Raw genomic sequence first — 21,992 nt, 5'->3', positions numbered from 1 at the left:
TAGGGGCAGTGCAGATAACTTAATGTGTATATGGAGGGAAAAAGACCTGCCTCCTCCACCACCACGTAATGGTATCACACCTTGTAACAGCAGAGACAGGTTTTGTGCTTACACTTAACAGAGTTACACAACCCTTCTAGCAGGCTAGCAGACATTAACATTTAGAACACTCAAATATTTACTTCAACTTTTAAAAGAGACTTCAGCAAGTAAAGAATCAAAGAGACCAAAGCTATGCTATTCAAAGCTACAGCAACATCTGTCTCCTGGCTGGGACACTGTGCTACATAGAGCTTGTGGCCTGAATTTCAAAAATTATTCTAATAGTACTCTCCCTCTGATTTTGGGCAAGCTCTATTTTCATGGCTGCTCTACTACCCCTTGTCAATCCCACCCGTTTACAAGGATCAGAAGCTATCTGTAAAATATCTGGATCAGATTGTATCAGCAGCAGTCTCTAGATTCTACTGTAATATAAACTGATAAAAAGGCCAACATATTTTCAATGTAAGTCTTCTCCAGCTTTTTATTTCATCTACCTAACTGAAGAATCTGTCTAAAAATACTTAAAACAAAGTGTCAGGGAAAATACTCTCCTCCATCTCCAGTTTGAATACATTCATATTTTCATGTAAGTAATGCCTGTATTAGTTATGAAGGAAGCACTTTACTAAACACTCGTAATGTTTAGCAACCAGCTGAGGCTTTTTGCACAAACTATAGAAACATTTTCTGATTTATAATAATTTTGGACTAGTGACATGTCAACTAAATGATCTGAAATATTAATTTATGATTTAGCACAGAGCTTTTCAATCAAAATACCTACCTCCCTTAAAGGCATTTTACTCTCTGAAACTGATACTAAGTTTGTTTCTTAAAATGAGACAACTTAAAAATACTTCAATATTTGTTACCTTCAGCCTGCCAGTGTAATAGTATACATTATATCAGACAACAGCTTTACCTCTTTACATTCAAACTGGCAAGAGACATTTTTCATACACAGAGCTTGCTGCATTTTCTGAGTGGGGAACTCTTCCTCATCTAAGCTCATGATCAGGTCTATACTTTCAAATTATCTGTTACTCTGCCAAAGAATGTATTTGAATATTTGAGTGTCTATAGGACTTCTATTGTTTTCATTTTAATTTCCTAAAAGATTTGCTTAGAAATAAATTTTAAAAATGTCTATTCTTAAGGAGAAACTAAATACATTTGGTTTATTTAAGAGACTTCATCTGGGATATTGACATGAGTCTTCATGCTGTCCCTTGAGTATATTCCAGCCCCAATCTGGTAAAAGACATAAGCACACAATACTCATGAATCACTGGAAAATAGATAAGGGCTTTACAGGAGTGAGCCAAGAGCACTCAGCCTTAAAAATAAGGTTTGCCTTCCACCACTGCCAAGCACAGCAGCATGTTTTTAGCTGTCTAACTTGACAATCAACTGTGGCTTCATTATTGACATTTGCATGAGATTAATTTAGTCTCCTATGGAAGCATACCATAACAGAAGAAATGGCTTGCATAAATATCACATCAGAACATAGTGTAAAGTGGGACTGAGTGCCTGAGAATAATGTTGCACATATTCATTACATATAATTTGTTACTTTCTTGTACCAGTTGACTTAAATGTCTGCCAATCTTTTTTTTTTTTAAAATCAAGTATTATGATACTATGCATACAAAAATACATACTTAAGAATGACTGCTTTGTTTCTTATTCATATCTTAACAAATAAAAATATTTTAAAAGAAAATTTGAGGAAACAACACATTCTTATTTCTCTCTGGAGTTATTTTGAAATCTTTGATGTACATTTTTACATTGGTGTGCAATCATCTTTTCTTAAAAAGGCAGAAGACTATTGCACGGGAAGGCAGATGGTATCCTGTAATAAGATGAACTTCTCAACTGTCTCTGAGCAACCTGGGTGAAAAGGTTGCTAGTAAATCACAGCAGGTAAATCCTAACATTATGTGAATTTCAACAGAACATCAATAGGAGAAAACTGCGGACAACTACCAGCAAAACAGGTTGGTAACAGCTGTAGTAACATATGCTGCTATCATAATACGCTTTGAACACTCTCCTTTTAGGTCCCCAAAATACTCTGACAAGTCACACCAGTAAATTTAAAGGAAGCTTTAAGATGTGTTGGTTGTTTATAAGAAAATACTGTTGTACGAAGCGATGTTTAATTTCCCTCCAGTCTTAAGAATCTAATTGTAAACTGATAAATTCCTGAATACACTTCTTATACTGCATTTCAGTATGGTTATTAGTAGAGTATTGACCTGGCTGTCCATAGAGTCCTTCTGATTCACGCATTTCTTCGTTCATCCTTGCCAAACGCAACCTATCATTTAGGGAACAGAAAGAACAATGTCACCTTTAAAGCACTAAAAACCCCCGTGTAATTCAAGACCTACAATGCACTCCTGAACCTCACACCAGTGAGGTCATCTATGGATAGCACACTGTCCTTGATTTTTCTTCTGTTCTCCCTGTTTTTATGTAAAGGAATTTTGACATTCCTTATATTTTTAACTTGGAATAGAAAAAGAAACCTTAGCTACCCAGCAATAAACAGAGCATACAACTTACAATGTTACAATATCTGCATTTGCAGCTTCTACTGCTATACTCAATGGATCTTTTCCATCTTCATCAGTGGCATGCTGGTTTGCTCCTCGTTTTAGGAATAAACACACTTGTCTGTTTAGAAAAAGCATTTAAGAATAATTTTCACAACACTAAAGGAAAAAAAGCAAACAATTTCAAGTTGGTTGCAACACATTTTGTTTAAACTGTCAAAAGTCTCTTGAACATATCAAAACAGTGCTATTCATCTAAAATTAATATGTTAACACAGCAGTAAGCAAAATCTTTATTTAATCCATATTAGAAAGATAGCCTGACTCAAACCACACTAGTGCAGCGAGGAGTTGAGCCCTTTAGAAGTGAGACTCTACCTTACTGTATCATCTTAGGTCATAGCACAAAAACCCGCATTGCTTTTACCATGACAGACAAGAATCACTGACCAGGATAAATCAATACAGGAAAGAATACAGTTCATAGGTGTCTGATTTACCCAACAGAAACGGATCTCATTTTTCTCTGCTATTATAATTCTTCATATTTATAAACAGGGTATACTAAGCTTATGTCTTCAACTCTCCCAAGTTGTCACACTCTATTTAGAACACATGTGTGGAAGAGGTTGGACACCACCAGCCAGATTATTATGTGCTCATTTGAACTGAGCTGGTAGTGGGTTTCAGGTAGAAGCCGTGACTCCAAAACTCAAGATGTGATGTAGTACATTTTGAAATGAGGTAGACTCTCAGTGCAACACAGATAGGATAATTCAGAAAAAGTCTTGGCTTTCACGCATCACTGTTTCTTTTTTTTGTATTATACTTCTAAGAAAATAAGAAAAATCTCACAAGTCTTCACCAAAAGTTCACGCTGTTTCAAAGCATTATTAAATACACCTTTTTAGAAAATAGACCAAAGTGTGTTTATAGGAGTATGTTTTGCTAGCAGATGAGTCTGCTAATTCAAAATGTTATTTCTTCTCACCACAGAAGTCTAAGAAAAACCTAGATCACCTGATATATATTAAAATTCCAGAATATTTGGGGAAATGAAGCTTCCCAGTAACAGCTATAGTAGAGGATGGAAATTCTGAAGCAGCGAATTACCCAGTGTGCCCTAGAACTGTGGCATGGTGCAGGGGTCCTCTTCCTTTCATGTCCTTGATGTTCACGTTGGCCCCATTCTGCAGCAAAAATTCACAAGTAACCAAGGAACCCTATGGAATAAAAGCAAAGAAACAATTCAGCGCCATACCTCTAGAAGAAGAGCCAAACCTGTTCTGCCTTCTCACCACTGAGTCACGTGGCAAAGGAAACAAAAGGGATTTGCTTCCATATCAGATTTAGACACTACAAGGTTATATAATTCCAAATAAAGCATTAACAAGAAAAAATAGTTCAGAAAACAACTTTGAGAGAACATTGTAAAGACTACTTCAGCATCACATTATCATTCATTAGTGAAATAAGCAGTTTAAAAGGAACAGTGACACAGAAATCTCCCTATTATTCCCCTTCCCCTCCTCCTGCAAGGCCAGCGCTGTGTACCACATACCCCTCGCACTGCCTGAATGAGTGGGGTTGTTTTGTTTTCTTCCACGTTGACCCAGTTTACTTCAGCTCCATGGGCCAATGCTTCTGCCATATCAGGAAGATTCTTCTCAAAGGCAGCTCGATACAGCTGAAACCCTGGACTAGGCTGTTTGGAGTCACAGAACGCAGAAGATTCGTTCTTGTCTCCTTCTGAAAAAGAAAAAAATTATCTTATATAATCCCTGTTTTCACAAGGTACCTCCTGGAATTCTGACCAAAGATGTAATTTCTCTGGCATGAGGTAGCTCAGGGTTTGCAAATGCTGAGCATTGTTGCCCCATTCTGCCAGCAGAAGTCACAGATGCCTTTAGCTTGCTCCAGTATTCAAACACGGACACTTCATAGAATTATTGCTGCCTAGAAAACATTCTCTACACTACTGGGACATGGAATATATTTAGAGGATATTCACATGTCATTTCTAGGAAATGAGCTCAGGTTAGAAGTGTGTTTTATGCTATACTATAAGATATGAATAAAAGTGAATTCCTGCAGAGATGTAGTCATAAAAATAGATATATTTCTCTGCAACAGCTTGATACACCTGAATCTGAGGCTAATACTGTTTTGACTTAACTTTTGTTGAAAGATAACACTGTCATTTACCAATCACTTGTTGTAACTATAATCTTTGCCTACAGCATAATCTTCCTTTTCATATCCTAAGAGTTATACAGAATGAAGCTTGGAGACAAAGATGTTATGGATAAGGTTTCATTTGTTACAGCATCAGACGTGTTCTACAACACAGTCAAAGAAGGATCCAAGCCACATGCTGCTTGCCTACAAACCACAGCTGTGAAATACCGGTTTTAAAATGTACCTCAGAGGAGCGGTTTGATGCAAAGGAATAAGTTTGCTTTATAAATACATGTTTTGGGTATTTTGAAAAGCCATACAGAATACCTCTGTCAGACCAGGATGCTAACATTGGATAGTATGTAATTTCATCAATAAATTTATGAAACTTTGTGTAAAATGAAGGACAACGTTTAAAGACAGGGTCAATTAGTAAGAAACAGAGGAATTAAGCAAGGAAGTTCAAATAATACATAAAAGCCTATTATCTGTGACTTAACAGGAATTCTATCTCCAAGGCTGTAACCATTTCCAAAAGCATCATGCATTTCTGTGGAGACTTGTCTGTATCAAAATGCAGCACTGGTCTACCTGCAAAAAACCAAAGTCTGGGCTCAGTATCAACTGACTAGAAAGAATGCAGCCCTCTGAATCCTTCTAAGTGAGTTCAATGTCATACTTGCTACCCAGCCTGGAGGGAAGAAAGGTCACTCAAGCAATTATTACTCCTGTTAAAAATGTTTCAGGCCACCAAGATAGGAGAGACTTTTGTCATCAGTTACTAATCTCTTTTACAAGAGCACGCTACCAAGAAGTGATTAAGTTTTCACCCTGAAGCACAAAGCCTAACGCACCTGGTTCATACAAACTGTTAACTGACACAGTAGAGGCAAGGAGTTCTCTGCTGTCATCAGCACTCTGCTGGATCCCACTGTCACTGCTTCGTACTGTTGTGGGGAGAAACCGTAATTACTATGCAGACCATAAGTCACCTACTCTTCACGGATACCATGATAATAAAGCAAGCTCTTATACTTGGTCCTGAATACATTTGGGTTTTCTAAATGACTAGTAGTTTGAATGCATCCATAGAAAAATACAAAGTCACATATTGCAACTGTAACATTTATTAGAGTAATAAAAGTCAAAGATTACTAGAAAGGATCAGGATAAGTAAAAAAGCTTAAATTATTTCATGAAAACACTAAGCAATGCAGTAGCTTGGAGACAACAGATTAAAGGCAGGGAAGTGGCCACAACACACAATGGATCACTAGTGCAAATACTGAACACGCCACAGCTGTAGTACTTACTACTACGTAGTTTTGAAGAGGTATCAAAGTAGGAGAAGAGTGAATCTAGTTCATCAGGACAGAACAGAGACTCCCGCCTCGCCTCGTCGCTACTTAGAGCAGCCGCTGGGACATGCAGGTTAGCAAAGCACAAAGCAGGCAGTAAGGAAGGGACAGGGCAGGAAACAACGTTATTGGAAAAATTAAGAAGGGTGAAAATACGGAGGAAAGAAGGTGGTTAATGTTTCTGAACAATGAGCACCCCCACTCCAAATTATTCCCCCTCTAAAAACACACATCTCTGAACAAGTCTTTTCTCCCCTATACTTCTGCACTAGACTGTGACCCATTTTAAAGACAGATTGCAATTTCTCTGCATGAGTCAGGAAATCAATTAATACAGAAATAGGTTACTTTAAAAAGAACGTGTGCAATGTAGCTAAGGAGAGAAGTATGTAAATACCTTTTGGGGATGCCGCACCTTGTTCCCCTGCCAACAGGGATTTTTCAGGGCCACTGTGCCTTTTCTCTTCCTGACTTTGAGGCAAAACTTTGGTTCCAGATTCAGGCAGTGATACTGACATAGGCTGCTTCTCTACAAATTTTCTTTCCACATATTTCGCTCTGATGTATGCCTCCTTCTCCTGCCTGTCATATATAAGATCCCTGGAGTTAGTAAGCTAATATTTTAGTATTTTCATGTATTAAAAGAACATCTATTTCATACTAAAGCCAGTAACCAAGACTGTAGTTTGGTGTTGCACATAAGACACTTGCAGCACATTTTCAGAAAGATGAAAAGCACACTGTCTAACTCTTTCTGGATTCTTAACTAAATTTTGCATAAGGCTCAAAAAAAAAAAAAAATCGTTAGTTTCAGATATGTTTATTTTCTTTCAGGCAGAGACTTTAGAAAGTGGTATGTGGAAGAAATAAGCATTACTGTATGTTGCTTCTTGGTATTAATCCTTTATACATGTTTTACATTGTTAATAACCAATTAACATAGCATATATTTAGTTTCTTAGGTAAATACAAATCACAACATTTGTTAAAGGCAGATGAAGATTGCACCACAGCACAATAAAGAGTCTCAGATAGGCACAGCCACCAGTTTCCTAATGCATACTAAATATTTCTTCTTGTAACCCAAGGTTATCATCTTAAGACACACACACACACCAGTTGTGCCAAACTGCTGAAAGGGCCTACAGAAGTATTACTATTGGAACTGCTGAAAACCAGTTACCACCAGAGGGAATATCTAGCAAATCTCCTATGTTATATTGTTAACATTGTCTCCAAATGGCCAACACTTTATAAAATGCTGTTTTCTATACTACAAAACTGCCTAACAGCCAGCAGCACAGAACTGGAAAGCTGGTAAAAAAACGAAGTTTTAAAAAAATATAATATACAACAAAGCATTAAGAAATGACCTTCAAACACAGATTAGCATCAGAGAAATGGAAGACAGTAGTACAATCATTAGAAGACTGTAAAGCAGCAGAGCTCATGTACAATGTAGGCAGAAAAAAAGATATTATTCTGGGGATCAGGGAACAAAAGTCAAACTCAAGAATAAAGTCACTGTAAACACAAGGCACAGCCACAGGCCCTTCCAGGACCACCCACAGAACAGGTACAGCTGGCTGAGATGGTACAAAGACAGGAAACAAAAATCAGCCTGATGAGGTAGAACAGGATGCTATAGAGTTGTCATCAAAAGGAGAGTGTGAGATCAGAAAAAGAACAAAGGAACAAGAGAAGCTGAAAGGAACCAACAGAAGGAATACCCAAAAAAGGACAAAAAGCAAGAAAAGGGAGAGAGCAAATCATACTGGTGATAAGGGGAAACAGTAAATCAAAGGAGTGTCACACAGTTAAGTGGCAGCATCTTTTAAAGCTGGAGGCTGAAGGAAGCAACAAAAGGAAGTAGGATGCACTGCTAGTAAATTACTACCTTTGGCTTCCAGGTTGTGGCTTCTTTACTCCCACTTTTTCCAACTTCGCTTCATATATTCTATTTATAACATCATTTCCCAATTCACACATAAGCTATGAAGCAAAATAAATAAATTCAAATACAGTTGCAAAACGCTTTGTCTACCTATTTAGTTGTTTTTAACCTCAGTCAGCCTATTTTTACAACTTAGTATTTTCACTGGGAAAAGCACACTTATAGAAATAAACATGGGTTTATATCATCATGAAACAATCAGTGAATAAAGGCCATACTCTGAGTAAGAGAGCAGAAAACATAATTACTCTTTTAAAGTGCCATTCCCCTCTGAAAAAGAGCTACAAAAATGACCACCTGTCATTCAAGAGTCATTTTTGTGCAATCAGAATGGTATCTGCAGGCCTCACAAACAGAGCTACTCTCTATTCCACCAGCTTTGCTAGTAGCTATTCTTATCCCATTGGCAAGAGACAATCCAAGCAATTCTATTCCATCCTGTCCACCACACAGTTTTGCTAAAGCATAATCTGTTGCATCTATAGAAAGAGATCAAAGAGAAAAAACAGCCTGCAGATAACTTTTTCTAAAAAAAAAAAAAAAAAAAAAAAAAAAAAGGTATTTTTAAGTACTAGTAAGTCCTACTTGAAGTAATTCTCCATACTTTAAGGAGAATTTGGCATGTGAAGCCCAAATTGCTGATGGCAATGAACAGGCTTGTTGCTTCTATCACCAGGTAGAATATTCAGCTCTGGTACTTACCTGAACAGGACAAGGCGTGTAGGTTTTGGTGGTGTTGTTTTGTTTTGTTTGTTTGTTTTTGTTTTGTTTTGTTTTTTAAAATTTGTTTGTTTGCTTCCTCAACGTGAACACACTGATATTAAAATGATTTAAGGTCAAACCACTAAAGAAACACCCCTACTCACATTGTCTTTTGACTTTTCAGAATAGAGAAGCAATAGCCAAGTACCAGAACATTACAGCTACGAACAAAAGCTTTGCATCAGTTACTTGCACACATGCATCCATGTGTGAATTCCTACCTCTGTATTTCAATGTCACATGATTTTCATAACCACATTTCATACTAGAATTTTGGCACATCAACAACACATAAGAGCAGTTGTGTGAGTGTTCTCCTATAAGCTAGCAAGAGTATGAAATCAGGATCTCACTCTAAAAGCAGATTATTTGAATTCTCAGGAATGATCATGTTTTAGTGTGATACAGCATTTCCAAAATGTTCCAGTTCAATATATTATTGGTCTGTAAACAGATTTCTGGTTTATATGTTTAAAGTATCATATGAAACTTACTACTCAAAGTGCATTTGCGAACCTGAAGATGACATAAGTTCTGATTTGCAAGTTTGTAAGAAGAATGACTACTGGTACTGTGCTTATTGTAAGAAAAAGTGAATGAAAATGAAGGCCTAAGATTCAGTTATGAACATTTTCTACTCACAAGTGCAAGATATGCACTGGGTACAAATGCAAGTGTTTCTTGCGTTGAACTTGCTGATGCAGGGGCTTTAGAACAACAATCCAAGTACCAAATAGAAACTTGTTTCAAAAATAGTATCATACCTTTAGAAGTTCAGGTTCCCATGAATCCAGCGTTAAAGATCTTACTTTTGAAAAATGGACTCCCAAGCTCCTAAACAGCATCGAAAAAAGATTAACCTGTAACTACATGCTATGTCTTAGTTCACATAGTTTTACCATTGATTTATGCAAATAAAGCAGATACCTTAATTCTGTTTACAAACAGGGGTCTCTAATCTTGCTTCAATATACATTTGAAGAGGCAAACACCACCCCCTTCCTAGCTAAGCCGATGCACAAATCAAATACCGTTCTGAAGAGCTGCCCAACCTGTGTATCCCAGAGCACTCAATGCACAGGGTGATTCCGAGGTTGATACTGGCCCAGCGAGGGTCTGCCAAGCCACAATCACAGCAGGCAGCATTGCCAGCAATACACTGAACTCGCTGTAGAGCACTCTCTCCTTTTAACAACTTCTCTTTTGTCTCACTCCCAGATTCTAGGCTTCCAGTAGAAGGCGATGATTTCTTTTCCTGTTTCTAGAAAATAAAAGGAACAAACAAGACACATATTAAGTTGAAGAAATAAAAAAGTTCTGCTGATACTGACTGTGGACTGGAATCCTAGAAAAGTAACTTCTGCATTTAAGGCTAAGGAAAGCCATAGAACTGAAAGAAGTGTTTAGCGTTCTAAAAGAACTATAGAACTGAATGTAGGAGTATCCTATGAATTTTAATCACATCACAGAAAAATCTCAAAGTGTCCAGGCCAAAGTAACACTAGTAAGATGAAGTGAAAGACAGATCAGATATAAATCACAGCTTTCAAAATTCCATTGCATTTCCACTGGAAGACAAACAATGGATTGGGTTTTTCCCCCCTACCTTCTCACACAAAGAGGTTTTCTCTATTTTTAGTTTTTTAGGATCTAAAGGGAAATTGTTTGGTTGCTTTTTATACTCACCTCAGATTCATCCCCTTTCTCTCTATATGCTGTAGCAATACTGGTCTGAACAGCCTTAATCCATGCCTGCCGCAGCTTTTCCGAGTCAGCCTGAAGCATGCAGCTCCTGTGACAAATCACACGTGTACTCACACTCAGAGACTGACCAAGCAGCTAACATCAAGCAACACATTGTTAAAAAAAAAACAACAGACTCTTGAGGAAGTTTCTTGCTGTCACCTTAAGTATATTATTTAGTAGGTATCATCTAATAAATCTGTTTATTTTGATATAACAAAGCAGTTGACCCTCTATGAATTGCAAATTACTTGTTTCAAAACTATTTGCAGTTAATTCTACAATATACAGCTATGGCTTCAAATAACCCAGGGAATTACTTATCATCGTATTCCCTTTCTCTTCTTATCAAAAAAGTTTCATTTTTATATCCTCGCATGCAATCTATCTCCATGGCAAGATATAGGTATCAGACCCTGAAAACAGTTTAAATAACTGACATCAAAAGAAAATGATTCTGAAGCTCTCTGACAAAAAAAACCCCAAAACTACAACAACCAAACCTGCTTTTCACACTAACAGTCAAACAGAACATGTCACAGAGTATAAAACTGTTTCAACACTTACAGGTTGAAAAAGCATAGGCAAGCAGGAGCAAAATGTATGTTAAAGTGAACCACAACTGAGGATGCAGACATTAGGACAGCCTTCTATTAAGAGCAGAAATGTAAGTAGGATTGGGGAGTGTAGATAACCTCCCAACTTAAAAGAAAGTTGATCTTATATCAAAAATTGAAACATGGTCACATCTCAAAATCATTCCTGAGAAATCCATGCACTGCCCTTGCTGTGGTAGGATTGCCATACTACTCCAAATACAACCAATACACTACACTACTAGAGCTGAAAAATTACTTGTATTTGGTAGCTTTGTTTAGTGCATTCTGAGAGACAATTTAACACTACTGAGATAACTTATTAATATGCTTCTGTCTCATTACACCAATCAAAAATCTGGAGAAACCGAGATCTATTTTTCTACATTAAGCAGCTTGATAGTATCAGCTACTACTAAGTCACAACAGCTTCACAATCGCAAGCCATTTATGCATGAAACACAAGAAGGCATGTGTATTTTCATGTCAAAAGTAAACTAAATACTAGGGACACTTCTCACAGCATCACTTACTCTTAGTCAAAATTTCAGAGAGCAGAACTGTGCAGATGCTTTTCCTGTTTTGATCTATCCCAAGAGAAATGTTAATCTTGCATTTCAAGATAACAGTAACATTTTTTTTTTTTTTTAATTTTTAAATAAACATGCTCCACCACTTCTCCTTACTTTGTTGGAGAAACCACCTCAAAACAGAAACGTCTTTCTATGTCTTCACAGTGTTTAACTGTACAAAGCCGTAAGTCTTCAACAACTACTGTGGGATTATCCTAAGAGACAAGAATTAACCAAAGTCACAGAGGAAAGATAGTAAAGCTTCTAATAATACCAAATTATTTATCATTTTATTCTATTTACTTGTTACAAATTTTTCCTCCGAAAAATAAAATATTAAATAGTTGGAATCAGAGATACCTAGCAGGAAACATTTAGATGATTTTTAATGTTTAGTTATATTTAATGAAAATTTAGCACAAACCTTGGAGAATTCCTTGTTGCCTACAATCTAGTCAACTAAATAATCAATACAACAATTTCAGACCTGCTGTTAACACTGAAGATAAATGAACTGGCACAAGCTCCCTGCCCCTGCCCCCTGTCTCCATGCAGTTCTCTATTTTTTCCAACATGAAGAACAGTTACAGCTATGTTGTTTAAAAGAAGGATTCTAGAACAGTAAACAAAGGAGCAGGGGCCCAAAAGCTGACTGAAAAGTCTGGCCTCCACAGCTTGGAGCAGAGCTGCACTTGCTGCTGGAATGTACAACTAATTTCCCACCAGCAGTACAACTGACACCGACTGCAGAGCAACCCGACATTTTCGGTATTAAATGCACGTACACAGCATCCCTAACTGTTTCCCAACAAATGCTCTTGTGCTTTCCCCAGCCCCCCACCTGCTCCCCAACTGCTAAGCTGGGCATGTGAACCCAAGAAATGGAGAGAGCAAGTCCTGGAAGAGTTAAATACAGCTGCCTGAAAAACAGCATGGAATATTTTGCTGACAGCACGTGTCCACAAGCCTTTTGGGACTAACTATTTTTAAGGCTTTTCATAAAACTTCTCTGCAACAAGGTAACAAAACCTAGAGCAAATAAAGAATGTGCTTAAAGTCACTGTGCAGGAACCTCAACATCTCAAAGTGTAGCTGTTACCATCATTTTACAAAGGGTGAAACTAATTGAGAAAATGCAGTAGGTTCTTGAAGACCACACAGGATGCCAATGTCAGCACCATTTCTCCTTCCCCTGATGAACCAGGAAAACCATCACCCACGCCCCAAGCTATCCCAAGTCAGTTTTTGATACCTACCTTAAATTTCTTCTGGTACACAAGTTGGTTATTTTGTATTGAGAACCAGCGCCTATGCAAATGAAGAGACATCCAGAGAATACATAACTCATTTTACAGTGCTCGTGCAACTGAAGCGTGCTAACATACAGTCTACAGAGAGAAACTGCATAAAAGGATTCACAAGAGTGATGTCGCAGTCAGTTTTGGCAAGTATTCCGTGAGGATAATAGAAAAGAGGAAACCAGAGACAACAGAAAAGAAAGCAAGGTTCAAATAATTTGAGTCCTAAACACATCCATGTTATGACAACATTAGTTAAGCTATCACACAACACATTTTCATTTCAAAGAATATTTACTTCTCTATTTTAAGCAGCGAGCTACAATTTTTAAGCAACTGTTTGATAACACAAATTCAGATAATTTGAATAACAAAAATACTTAAACTATGCAAACTACTCACCCGTGATTTTTTTTGTGAGAGCAGAACTAAAGAAATAACTTGCTAAGGCACTACAGTGTTTCTATTCCATGAACGTTTAATGTCTATCTGTATTTGGCATTTCTTAAAATTTCAGATGCTGAAATAAAAACATGACATACAAAAATAAAGCAAAACCAAGGAAAACCTTTAAAGTAGGATCCTAACTTAAGCTTCAGCTTTGTAGGGACATATAACATTAGGGAAATATAACATAAAAGATTTAATGATGGCATTCTATAAAATGCAAGCTATAATGTACTGCTTAAAAATTCCTCTGAACGGCATCTTTCCTTGTCCAAGTCACTGTTCATACTGGACGTAACTCATAGAGAATGTAAAAATCTCTCATTATTTTGAAGAAAATTATGAACACCTCACATCTCTAACAACTGTGTTTTATCAGTCCACTGAATATAAAAAAAGAAGCAAATATGACCACCCCTTTGTAGGTCTTCTGGGGATGTGTAAATAAAAGCTAACCAATGTTCCCTGGTTTTGAAATGACAAAAATGAAGGGAATGTAAAAATTAATTCAGTCCTGCAGCAAAATGGACACTTTTTGTTCAGGCTTATGATGTGAACCCGTGCTTATCACAGCATCCTTCCTCAGTTATCTCCAATATCCCACTTCAACCACACATTACTTTCTTCTGCACTGCTAATTAGTTTGAATGATAACAGTATAGAAATCATCATATTGCAACCAGTCTTGTTGCTCTCCACAGGCTGTTGAACTTCAAGCTACAGATTACTACAGTTAGTAACGAAAGAGATCCACATGTTTATTCAACCACCACAAGACATTCATGAAAAGAAGCACATCAAGATTGTTAAGAAAAAATAAGATATACAAAAAAGGAAAAAACAAATCAGAGTATCTAGTATTCATTAGGAAAGTTAGTATTTAGTAGACAGATGAGATTCTACCTTTTAACAATCTTTTCAAATGTTGATTTGAAAAATTTAAATTTATCTGCACAACAGGATCTTCTTTTAATTTCCAACATAATAAGTCTTTTTTTTGTTGTTAAGGTAATTGAATAGAATAATGCAAAAAGTTAAGTACTTTTTCAATTTATTAGCAATAGTAATTTTGGTCATTGCTATTTAAAAGGTATCACCTTTAACTATCTATTAAAAAAAACCAACTTCCAATGGAGTAACTAAGCATAAGGCAGGTTATTACTAGTATTTAAACAGGTTACTAAAAAAAAAAATTAGAAAAATAAACTCAAGTTTTTAATGTGCTTTGTTTGAAGATAACAGCAACTAGAAAAACCTGAAAAGCAGTGCCTAAGTTATAAAATAAAATAAACACAGTCTTGCCCCAAGATAACATGCAATGGAGCAAATCCCTAATAATGGCTTTAGGTGGTATAATTAATTTAATTAATGGAATGTTTCCTTTTCGCTACAGCTTAATATTTAGTGAGTTACTAAAGTATATAAGCTCCAATCTGATCAACTGGATATAAGGGAGCATAGAAATTGCAAAACAAACGTGTCATCTTTAAAGTCTATTCTAAAAGTTTTCAAAGTTTTCCAGCTCCTTTTTTCCCTAGTTAGAGAAATTAAATCTGTTTCAAAGTCCAGCCACAGAGTGAAGATTTTTTTTTTCCCAAAAAACTTCTAATGAGCAAGATCAACAATTTAGACTATAGTATAACTTGCAGGTCACACTTCTGAAGTAGATGGAAAATAGTTTTATTTTATTGCTTGCTTGAAAAAAGAAGAGTGGCAGACTTCCCTCCAACATGTCAGTACCGCCGCAGATTTATTCAGGCCAAGAACTCCAAGTTACTTCATATTAACTAAGAGCCATCCATAAACTCTACTCATTATTGCAGGAAACAGGCTGAAGGAGGGTGTCTACAGCAGTTAACAGCCAGGAGCTTCCCAAGTACAATATACATACCAAAGGCACTGTTATAGGGTATACCACATCTCTTTGTAAATTTCTAAATTAATTTAGGCATTAATGTTTATAAACCTTTAGGCAACCGATGTTCAGTGAGTACTGACCATTACCAAAGTTTCTACAGATGTGAATTCTTCAAAAATAGAAGAGAATGTATGGTGAAGGAGAAAACATACTTAGGGAATCTTAAAGTACTTTGCACTGCCTCAGTCAGTAGTGCTTAAATATAGCTGTCTGGGCTAACAAATGGACTGTTTTCTATCATTTATACCTACACAATTCAAGAGTATGTGTTAAATAGGAAACCATTTTTAAAAATTGAAAAATATTTCTTATTTCTGAGAACTGCAAGCACTACCAAAAAGAAATATAAAATTTAAACTGAGTTTTACATTAAAAAATAAAAATCATGCTTATTGATGAAAGGAAACTGTTTTCTTCACTAGTTGCTATCAGCATGCAAATAAAACAGGGTGATTAAGAATGCACAACATTTAAAAGTTACATCTCTCTTTCCAATGCAGTTGATAAGACAAATCTCACCAACTTAACTGGAAAGTCAAAACACTGGTTTTGTACGCTCACAAGTTTGAGTGCAGAAACTTTGCTTTAATTCCTTTTTAGCTAACACTACCTCAATCTTTCTAATTCTTTTGAGGGTGTGGAACAACAGGTACACTGTATCCCAGGCAGAATCCTTCTGTTATTTTCTTAGATTGAGCCACTTATACATCCATTGCAAGTAATCAAAATTAAGTGCAGGGTTAATTAAGAGCTTTTTGCGTGCCAAAGAAACATTGGGAAGGTATAAAAGAAGCTGGTTGGTACCTGATGTGATCTGGCTTTTTCCTGTCATGTGAAAAAATGGGGTAGGATTAAAACATAAGGGAAAGGAGGAGAAGGAATGAAAAATGCAAAATGAGCAAAATAAGCAAAGAATTAGCATGATCTGAAAATACAGCAGAATTAAAAAGGAAAACATTTAATGGATCCGACCTAAAAACTATTCAGAACATACAAGTGTTTGGTAAATGCCTTTCTCCCCACACACACATTTACACTTGTCTTTCTTCTTTTTGATACAGACTTATTTTTCATTTGAATTTCCAGGAACCAGCTCTGCACCTACTGTTCCACAATAATAAATGTATACAATAAGATGTAATGTTTACAAACAGATAGGCATTCAAAAAAAACAGGTCTCCGTACCTGTTACTGTAAGACTTTCCAACATAAAGATATTATTTTAATTCCACTAAAGTATATTATCTGCAATACTCATGTACATTATACACCATCCATTTAGTCACAATGAAAAGAGAGAAGATTTTCCAGCACTTTCTGAACACAGCAACATTAAACTGATAAGAGCTCTGATGGTTTACTTTCTAACCTGCTCAAACACTGTCTGTTTCTTAAGCCAGTGTCATGCTTTTAATGTTAGCTAAAACCATACTGATGTGTGTCAAATAATTATGATTGGAAGGGATCACATATCCAAATACACATTCTGGCCTTTGAAACACAGCAAGTAGTTTAACAGAAGCACTGCTGCAAAAATTGCAAAGCATAAGACAGTAAAAAAAGCTCTGTGACAACATATTAACTATAAAATTCAAGAACTGTACCCAGCTATACTGTAAATGTTCCAGCATATATGATACATCCTTGAAAAAAACAAACACCTTTGGAAATGTAAAAAAAAAACCCACTCTGTTTGGGAAGGAAATTATTTAAACAATAGTCAAATACACATTGTTAAAGAATATCTATTTTGAATTCCCATCAAAACTACTAAGCAGAAGTCACCGCTCAGGACAGGAATTGTAAAGGCTAACAATTACATGCTTATATCTCAGGAAAAATAACTTGAATCCTTGAGTACTGGAGTCCTTTGCTGTGTCTCCTTGTTTCCACTGGCTATACAATTTCCATTCTACTTTGTCCTCTAACACTGATTTTCCCAACATATGCGTTCACATCACTCACTGGATATAACGGTAAGGATAGCTCCATTCCGACCCCAAAGTAAGGCTAAAATGAGATTACAGAGCCAGACTGCACACAGCACAGCTTTCTATACACGGGAGTTCTCCAGACTAAGATACACCCTAAGAAAAAGTCATACAAACAACCAGGACAAAATAAGGAAATGTTACTTAACAGAGTTGTCCAAGAGTTCATTCAAAACTGTGGAATCCATGAGTTGCATAGGTTGTAAGTCAGACCAGAATTAAGCTTAATAAGCAGTATCTTAATAAAGTAGCAAATAGAGGTTATGAATAATTACCTGTTCCAGGTCTTGAAGGCATTGCTGGCTCTCTTAAATAGATAACCTTCCATAACAATACCATTGGCTGCATCTACATTGTATTCTAGTTTAGTATCATCACTGGAATAATCCTAGTACAAAGGAATAAAAGAAGAAAAAAATACACTGCAGTTTCAAATGAAACTTCAAATATAGGCAGTATTAATGTCAAGAGAGGAAACATTGAGGAATGATATTTTGCTTTCAACACCTATTAGTTAAGCCAGGGACTCTCAGGCCCTGACATTTTTATTTCTTTTTTTTAAAGCACTTTCAGGAGATCAGAATGCTGAAGATTTTTACTTTACTGACACACAAGGGATAACTTTTGCTCAGGTACTGGTGACCTCTACAGCCAGATAGAGGGGAAACATTACTGACAGAGAACCTGATGCTTCACCTGTCTGCTCAAATGGTCTCATATATTCCAAATAAAAGAAAAAGTAAGGCAGATGAATGGGACTTAGGAATCAAAACTGAAAAGCAACTCCAGCCTTCTTGCAGACAATTGCATAGAGAAAGTTGTGCTTTAGCATTTGCTCCAGCATTGCCATCTTGACAAGTGAGCCAGATCAGAACTTGGCCCACAAGTAACCCAGTAAAGATGACACTATCAGTTATCTTCACATTAAAGTGCTCAGGGTGCTGGCAACAATGGCATGAACTTAGTATTTTCTTTTTTATGATCTTTGACAAGAATATGAAGCTAGAAGAACAAGGGAATATACATTTCACTCAAATAACAGCTAATAACGGTTAATAATAGCTTTACAGCATTTAGAAAGGTTAACTGCTTCACATCTCCAGCAAAGGTGGACTAATGCAGTAAGACATGTGGTGGGTATTTGCTTTCCTATCTCCTCTGAAGTGGCATGGACTCTTTGCAGACAGCTCAGGCATTCATTCCGTGAGTGGGAAGCTAACAGGTACTAGGGGTGCATGAAACAGCACGTATGGAAAGATGTAATTTATCATCATAAGCTATCCCCAGAGATCAAAAGAACATACATGCTATTATTTAACCTTACAGTTAGTAAAATATATCCTTGAAGTAGACCAGCAACATATGGCTGCTTCCCCTTAACTAGGCAGAAAAGATGCATCACTGAAAACAGAAGTTTCAGAACAAACCAAGTCAAGCCAAATACTAAGGTGCAGGATGTTTTGTAACAGCACTCTCCCACACCTTCAGCAGGTATTTTTTGTAAACTGCAAACATCAGCTTTGTGGAAGTATATCTGTTAATCTGTTTTGTACTTTGCTCCTTAAAAATGTTTCTACACATGGGGGAAAAGAGGCTATACCAAAAAATAGAAGCTTTAGAAGCAATACCATTAGTCCCGTGTAACAGTCCAGCCTGCACACAATGTTTTTGCTGAGCACGATGTTGACTTACACGTGGAGATGGTTTGGTCCAATCCAAGGTTAATTAATCAACGCAGTAAAGTGGTTACAAATATTAAAATGGACCCTTTACACTCCCAGGGCAGCACTGCACCAAATTCCATAAAATTACTCGGTGTTTGCAGCTATTACTAATCTGAACAGATACACTAATTTTTAAATTTTAAATCTGACTTTTTATTAATTTGTTTCCAGAAGATCAGTGCAATAATGAGTTCCAAAAGAAAACTGAACTATCATATCACTACCATATATTGATCTGAATGAACATAGGCTGAAAAGAAAAGCTTCTCAAAAATCACAAACTTGTGCATTTATTATTCAGCATTTAATAACTTGATTTTCTGCCTGTTTTACAGATCACAACACGCTCAACATGAAAGACTTCATGTAAGCACAAACAGCCAAATATCACAGTATCATTTTAACTTTGTATTTCACAACTTAGGACATATACATTCTCAATTTGTTAAAAGGCCTGGTGTTTTTTTCTTTTTCCTTTTCCTGTCCCAAAAAAATAAAAAAGGGAAAACCCCTATGAGCACAGACTTAAACAGGCTGATGTCACATTCCCTCCCTCCCCAAAACACTGATAAATTACTCTAACTTACCAGCTCCCAAACATAATGAAACCTGCTAAAGATTTGCATCTTCCTGCCTGTGTGATGCCTGCAATTCCTTGTCTAGTGACAGACCATACACATTCCCTCAGTCTGCTCTGTCCAAACTACTGTATAATCACATTTTCCTCTAGTTTTGGAGAACTCCTGCAGAAAATGGAACTGTTTGTGTTTGGTTTTTTTTCCCCCCCCAGTGAATCTAGATTTACACTTTGAAGACATACAGAAGCATGACAGGAAAACTCCTTTGCATTATTCCATTCTACACTTTTAGTTCAAATGGCCTAAAATGCTGAGCCTCCCTCAGGATGCACACTTAGTATAATTTTTAATGGCTTCCCTGATTGACTTCCACCTTTACAGAACAGATAAAGATACAAGAGTACACAGAAAAATGTTTAATATTTTCCTAACTATACATAGCAGACTACCAGCACAGAGGGGAAGGAGTAGAGCTTCCATATACTTTATCCATAAAACTTCATTGATAAAGTTGTGGCTAGGAAAAATACAACAAACAAGAAGCCCCACACTTCATTTCAATTAAAAGGATAAAAGTAGAAAAAGGAACTAGATAAGCAGTCTCCGATCTCACAGTCTCTGCTGTTTTATAATTAAAAATTAGGAGAAAACCAGTCACATTATTGTTCATTTTTATCTTGGTGCATGGAAAAGTTTAGTGAATAAATAATCAGAGGGTGGAGAGAAATACATCCATATCTTTCCAGTGTCCTGTGTAAGAGAATCACATGTTAATAAACCTAGTCACTTTATGTGATTCAGAATTTTGTATTCCTTAAGCAAACAGAGCTGATTAGGACTGAATTCTAAACATTAATTTACTTACTACATAGGTGTCAGTAAGGACTAAAGTACATTTCACCTAATCAAAACCAAGAAAATTAAGCCAGTATTATGAAAGTTACACTGAAGGGCTAGACTGCACATTTAATTCAGATTTGAAGGAAGGAACATCTATGGCTTCTATTCTGATACTCATTTTTCAAGGTTGGACAGCTACTGGAAGAAAAACATGTAGAACTGGGTTATGTAAGTAGAGTTTACAGCATGCTTTCGTGCCTTTGTTTTTTTTCTTTTTCTTTAAATGTCCATGAATAACAGCAAACCAGCTGGCAGAGGAAAAACAACTTCCATTTCCACAGTTAATACTCATGTAGCTGACAGAATACTTACTCTTCTTTGCAGTGTTTCAGTGAGTGCATTTTCATACAAACTTATCAATCTATCACATATACTCGATCAATTTCATAGCTTGCATGTTTTCTGTTTCTCTACATATAATTTTTTTTTGTTCCCAAAACATAAACCCTCATACTTTTTAGCAGCAGAGTTTTCAGCTTGAAGATTGCTAAGCATGTCATGAAAGCTCTTCAAGCCATTTTATTGGTATATCTCAAGGAGTGTGAGCATCAACATTTTAACGTTGAACATGTATTCAGAGGTCTTTTACTTCAGAGAAGAAGATTTTTAAAAGGTTTTTAAAAAGGCAGTAAGTGAGGGAGCTTAAGTACTAAAGATAACACTAATCTGAAAAGTTACTCCAACATGTCCTAAACAGAAGACACGAGTTGCACAACACCCTTGTTCAGAAAGTTGCTTCCATTCCTTTCCCATCAGAAAGAGAGATGTTTGTCATGCTTAAGTTGAAAGTCCCCTGAGGAAGGGCTTAAAGCAACAACAGACACAAAAAGTAACAGAGTTTACAGTCCAAGACAGAGTGAAGGAAGGTGAGATAGTCATTTAGCATACAAGTCACTCGAAATACTGCTACATCTTTGGGGTTTTGTGACAGGAATTTGCATTACTTCTCAACAGCAGCTCTGGTTTATGCCTGCTTTATGACTGGGGTAGCATCTGGTTTCCTATCACCTTGTTTACTCAAAATGTCAAAAATTTCCAAATCATTCTCACTCCAGCTGTTTCCTGAGCAGTCATTTGGATGTAGATTTTTTTTTTAAATAAAAAAGGGATTTGAATACAACAAAAACTACTTGAACTTCAATGCAAACTTTTTTTCCTGTATCATTTCCCTCATTTGAGAACAAAATATTAGCTCTGTCACAAAACCAAAAAGTCATAATGCTATTCACAGGTCTAACCAATTTTAAAATTATTTCTTAGCTCAACATATTACTAGAGCAGTGGGATGCAAACCACTCAGAAAACAAGCTATGTCTTAAGTGATACTGACACTGTGACAACTCTTTTGATATATATCTTTCCCT

General features: G+C 36.4%; 1 protein-coding gene across 1 annotated transcript in view; it reads right to left on the bottom strand.

Moving 5' to 3' along the window:
* ACAP2 (ArfGAP with coiled-coil, ankyrin repeat and PH domains 2) overlaps positions 1–21,992 on the bottom strand; it is a gene marked incomplete at its 5' end in the record, with an annotated part of 44,202 nt that overhangs the window by 2,848 nt on the left and 19,362 nt on the right. The window contains 13 exons of the mRNA XM_008937940.1: positions 2,310–2,371; positions 2,620–2,730; positions 3,723–3,832; positions 4,171–4,358; positions 5,642–5,734; positions 6,543–6,727; positions 8,043–8,137; positions 9,626–9,695; positions 9,914–10,122; positions 10,548–10,653; positions 11,887–11,987; positions 13,029–13,080; positions 17,702–17,814. Coding sequence (XP_008936188.1) covers positions 2,310–2,371; positions 2,620–2,730; positions 3,723–3,832; positions 4,171–4,358; positions 5,642–5,734; positions 6,543–6,727; positions 8,043–8,137; positions 9,626–9,695; positions 9,914–10,122; positions 10,548–10,653; positions 11,887–11,987; positions 13,029–13,080; positions 17,702–17,814 — 1,495 coding nt within the window. The remainder of the gene's footprint in view (positions 1–2,309; positions 2,372–2,619; positions 2,731–3,722; positions 3,833–4,170; positions 4,359–5,641; positions 5,735–6,542; positions 6,728–8,042; positions 8,138–9,625; positions 9,696–9,913; positions 10,123–10,547; positions 10,654–11,886; positions 11,988–13,028; positions 13,081–17,701; positions 17,815–21,992) is intronic.

Source organism: Merops nubicus, unplaced genomic scaffold, assembly GCF_000691845.1.
Source record: "Merops nubicus isolate BGI_N331 unplaced genomic scaffold, ASM69184v1 scaffold21203, whole genome shotgun sequence".
NCBI lineage: Eukaryota > Metazoa > Chordata > Aves > Coraciiformes > Meropidae > Merops > Merops nubicus.
The sequence above is the reverse complement of the archived record's forward strand: the minus strand, read 5'-3'. Positions and strand labels throughout refer to the sequence as shown.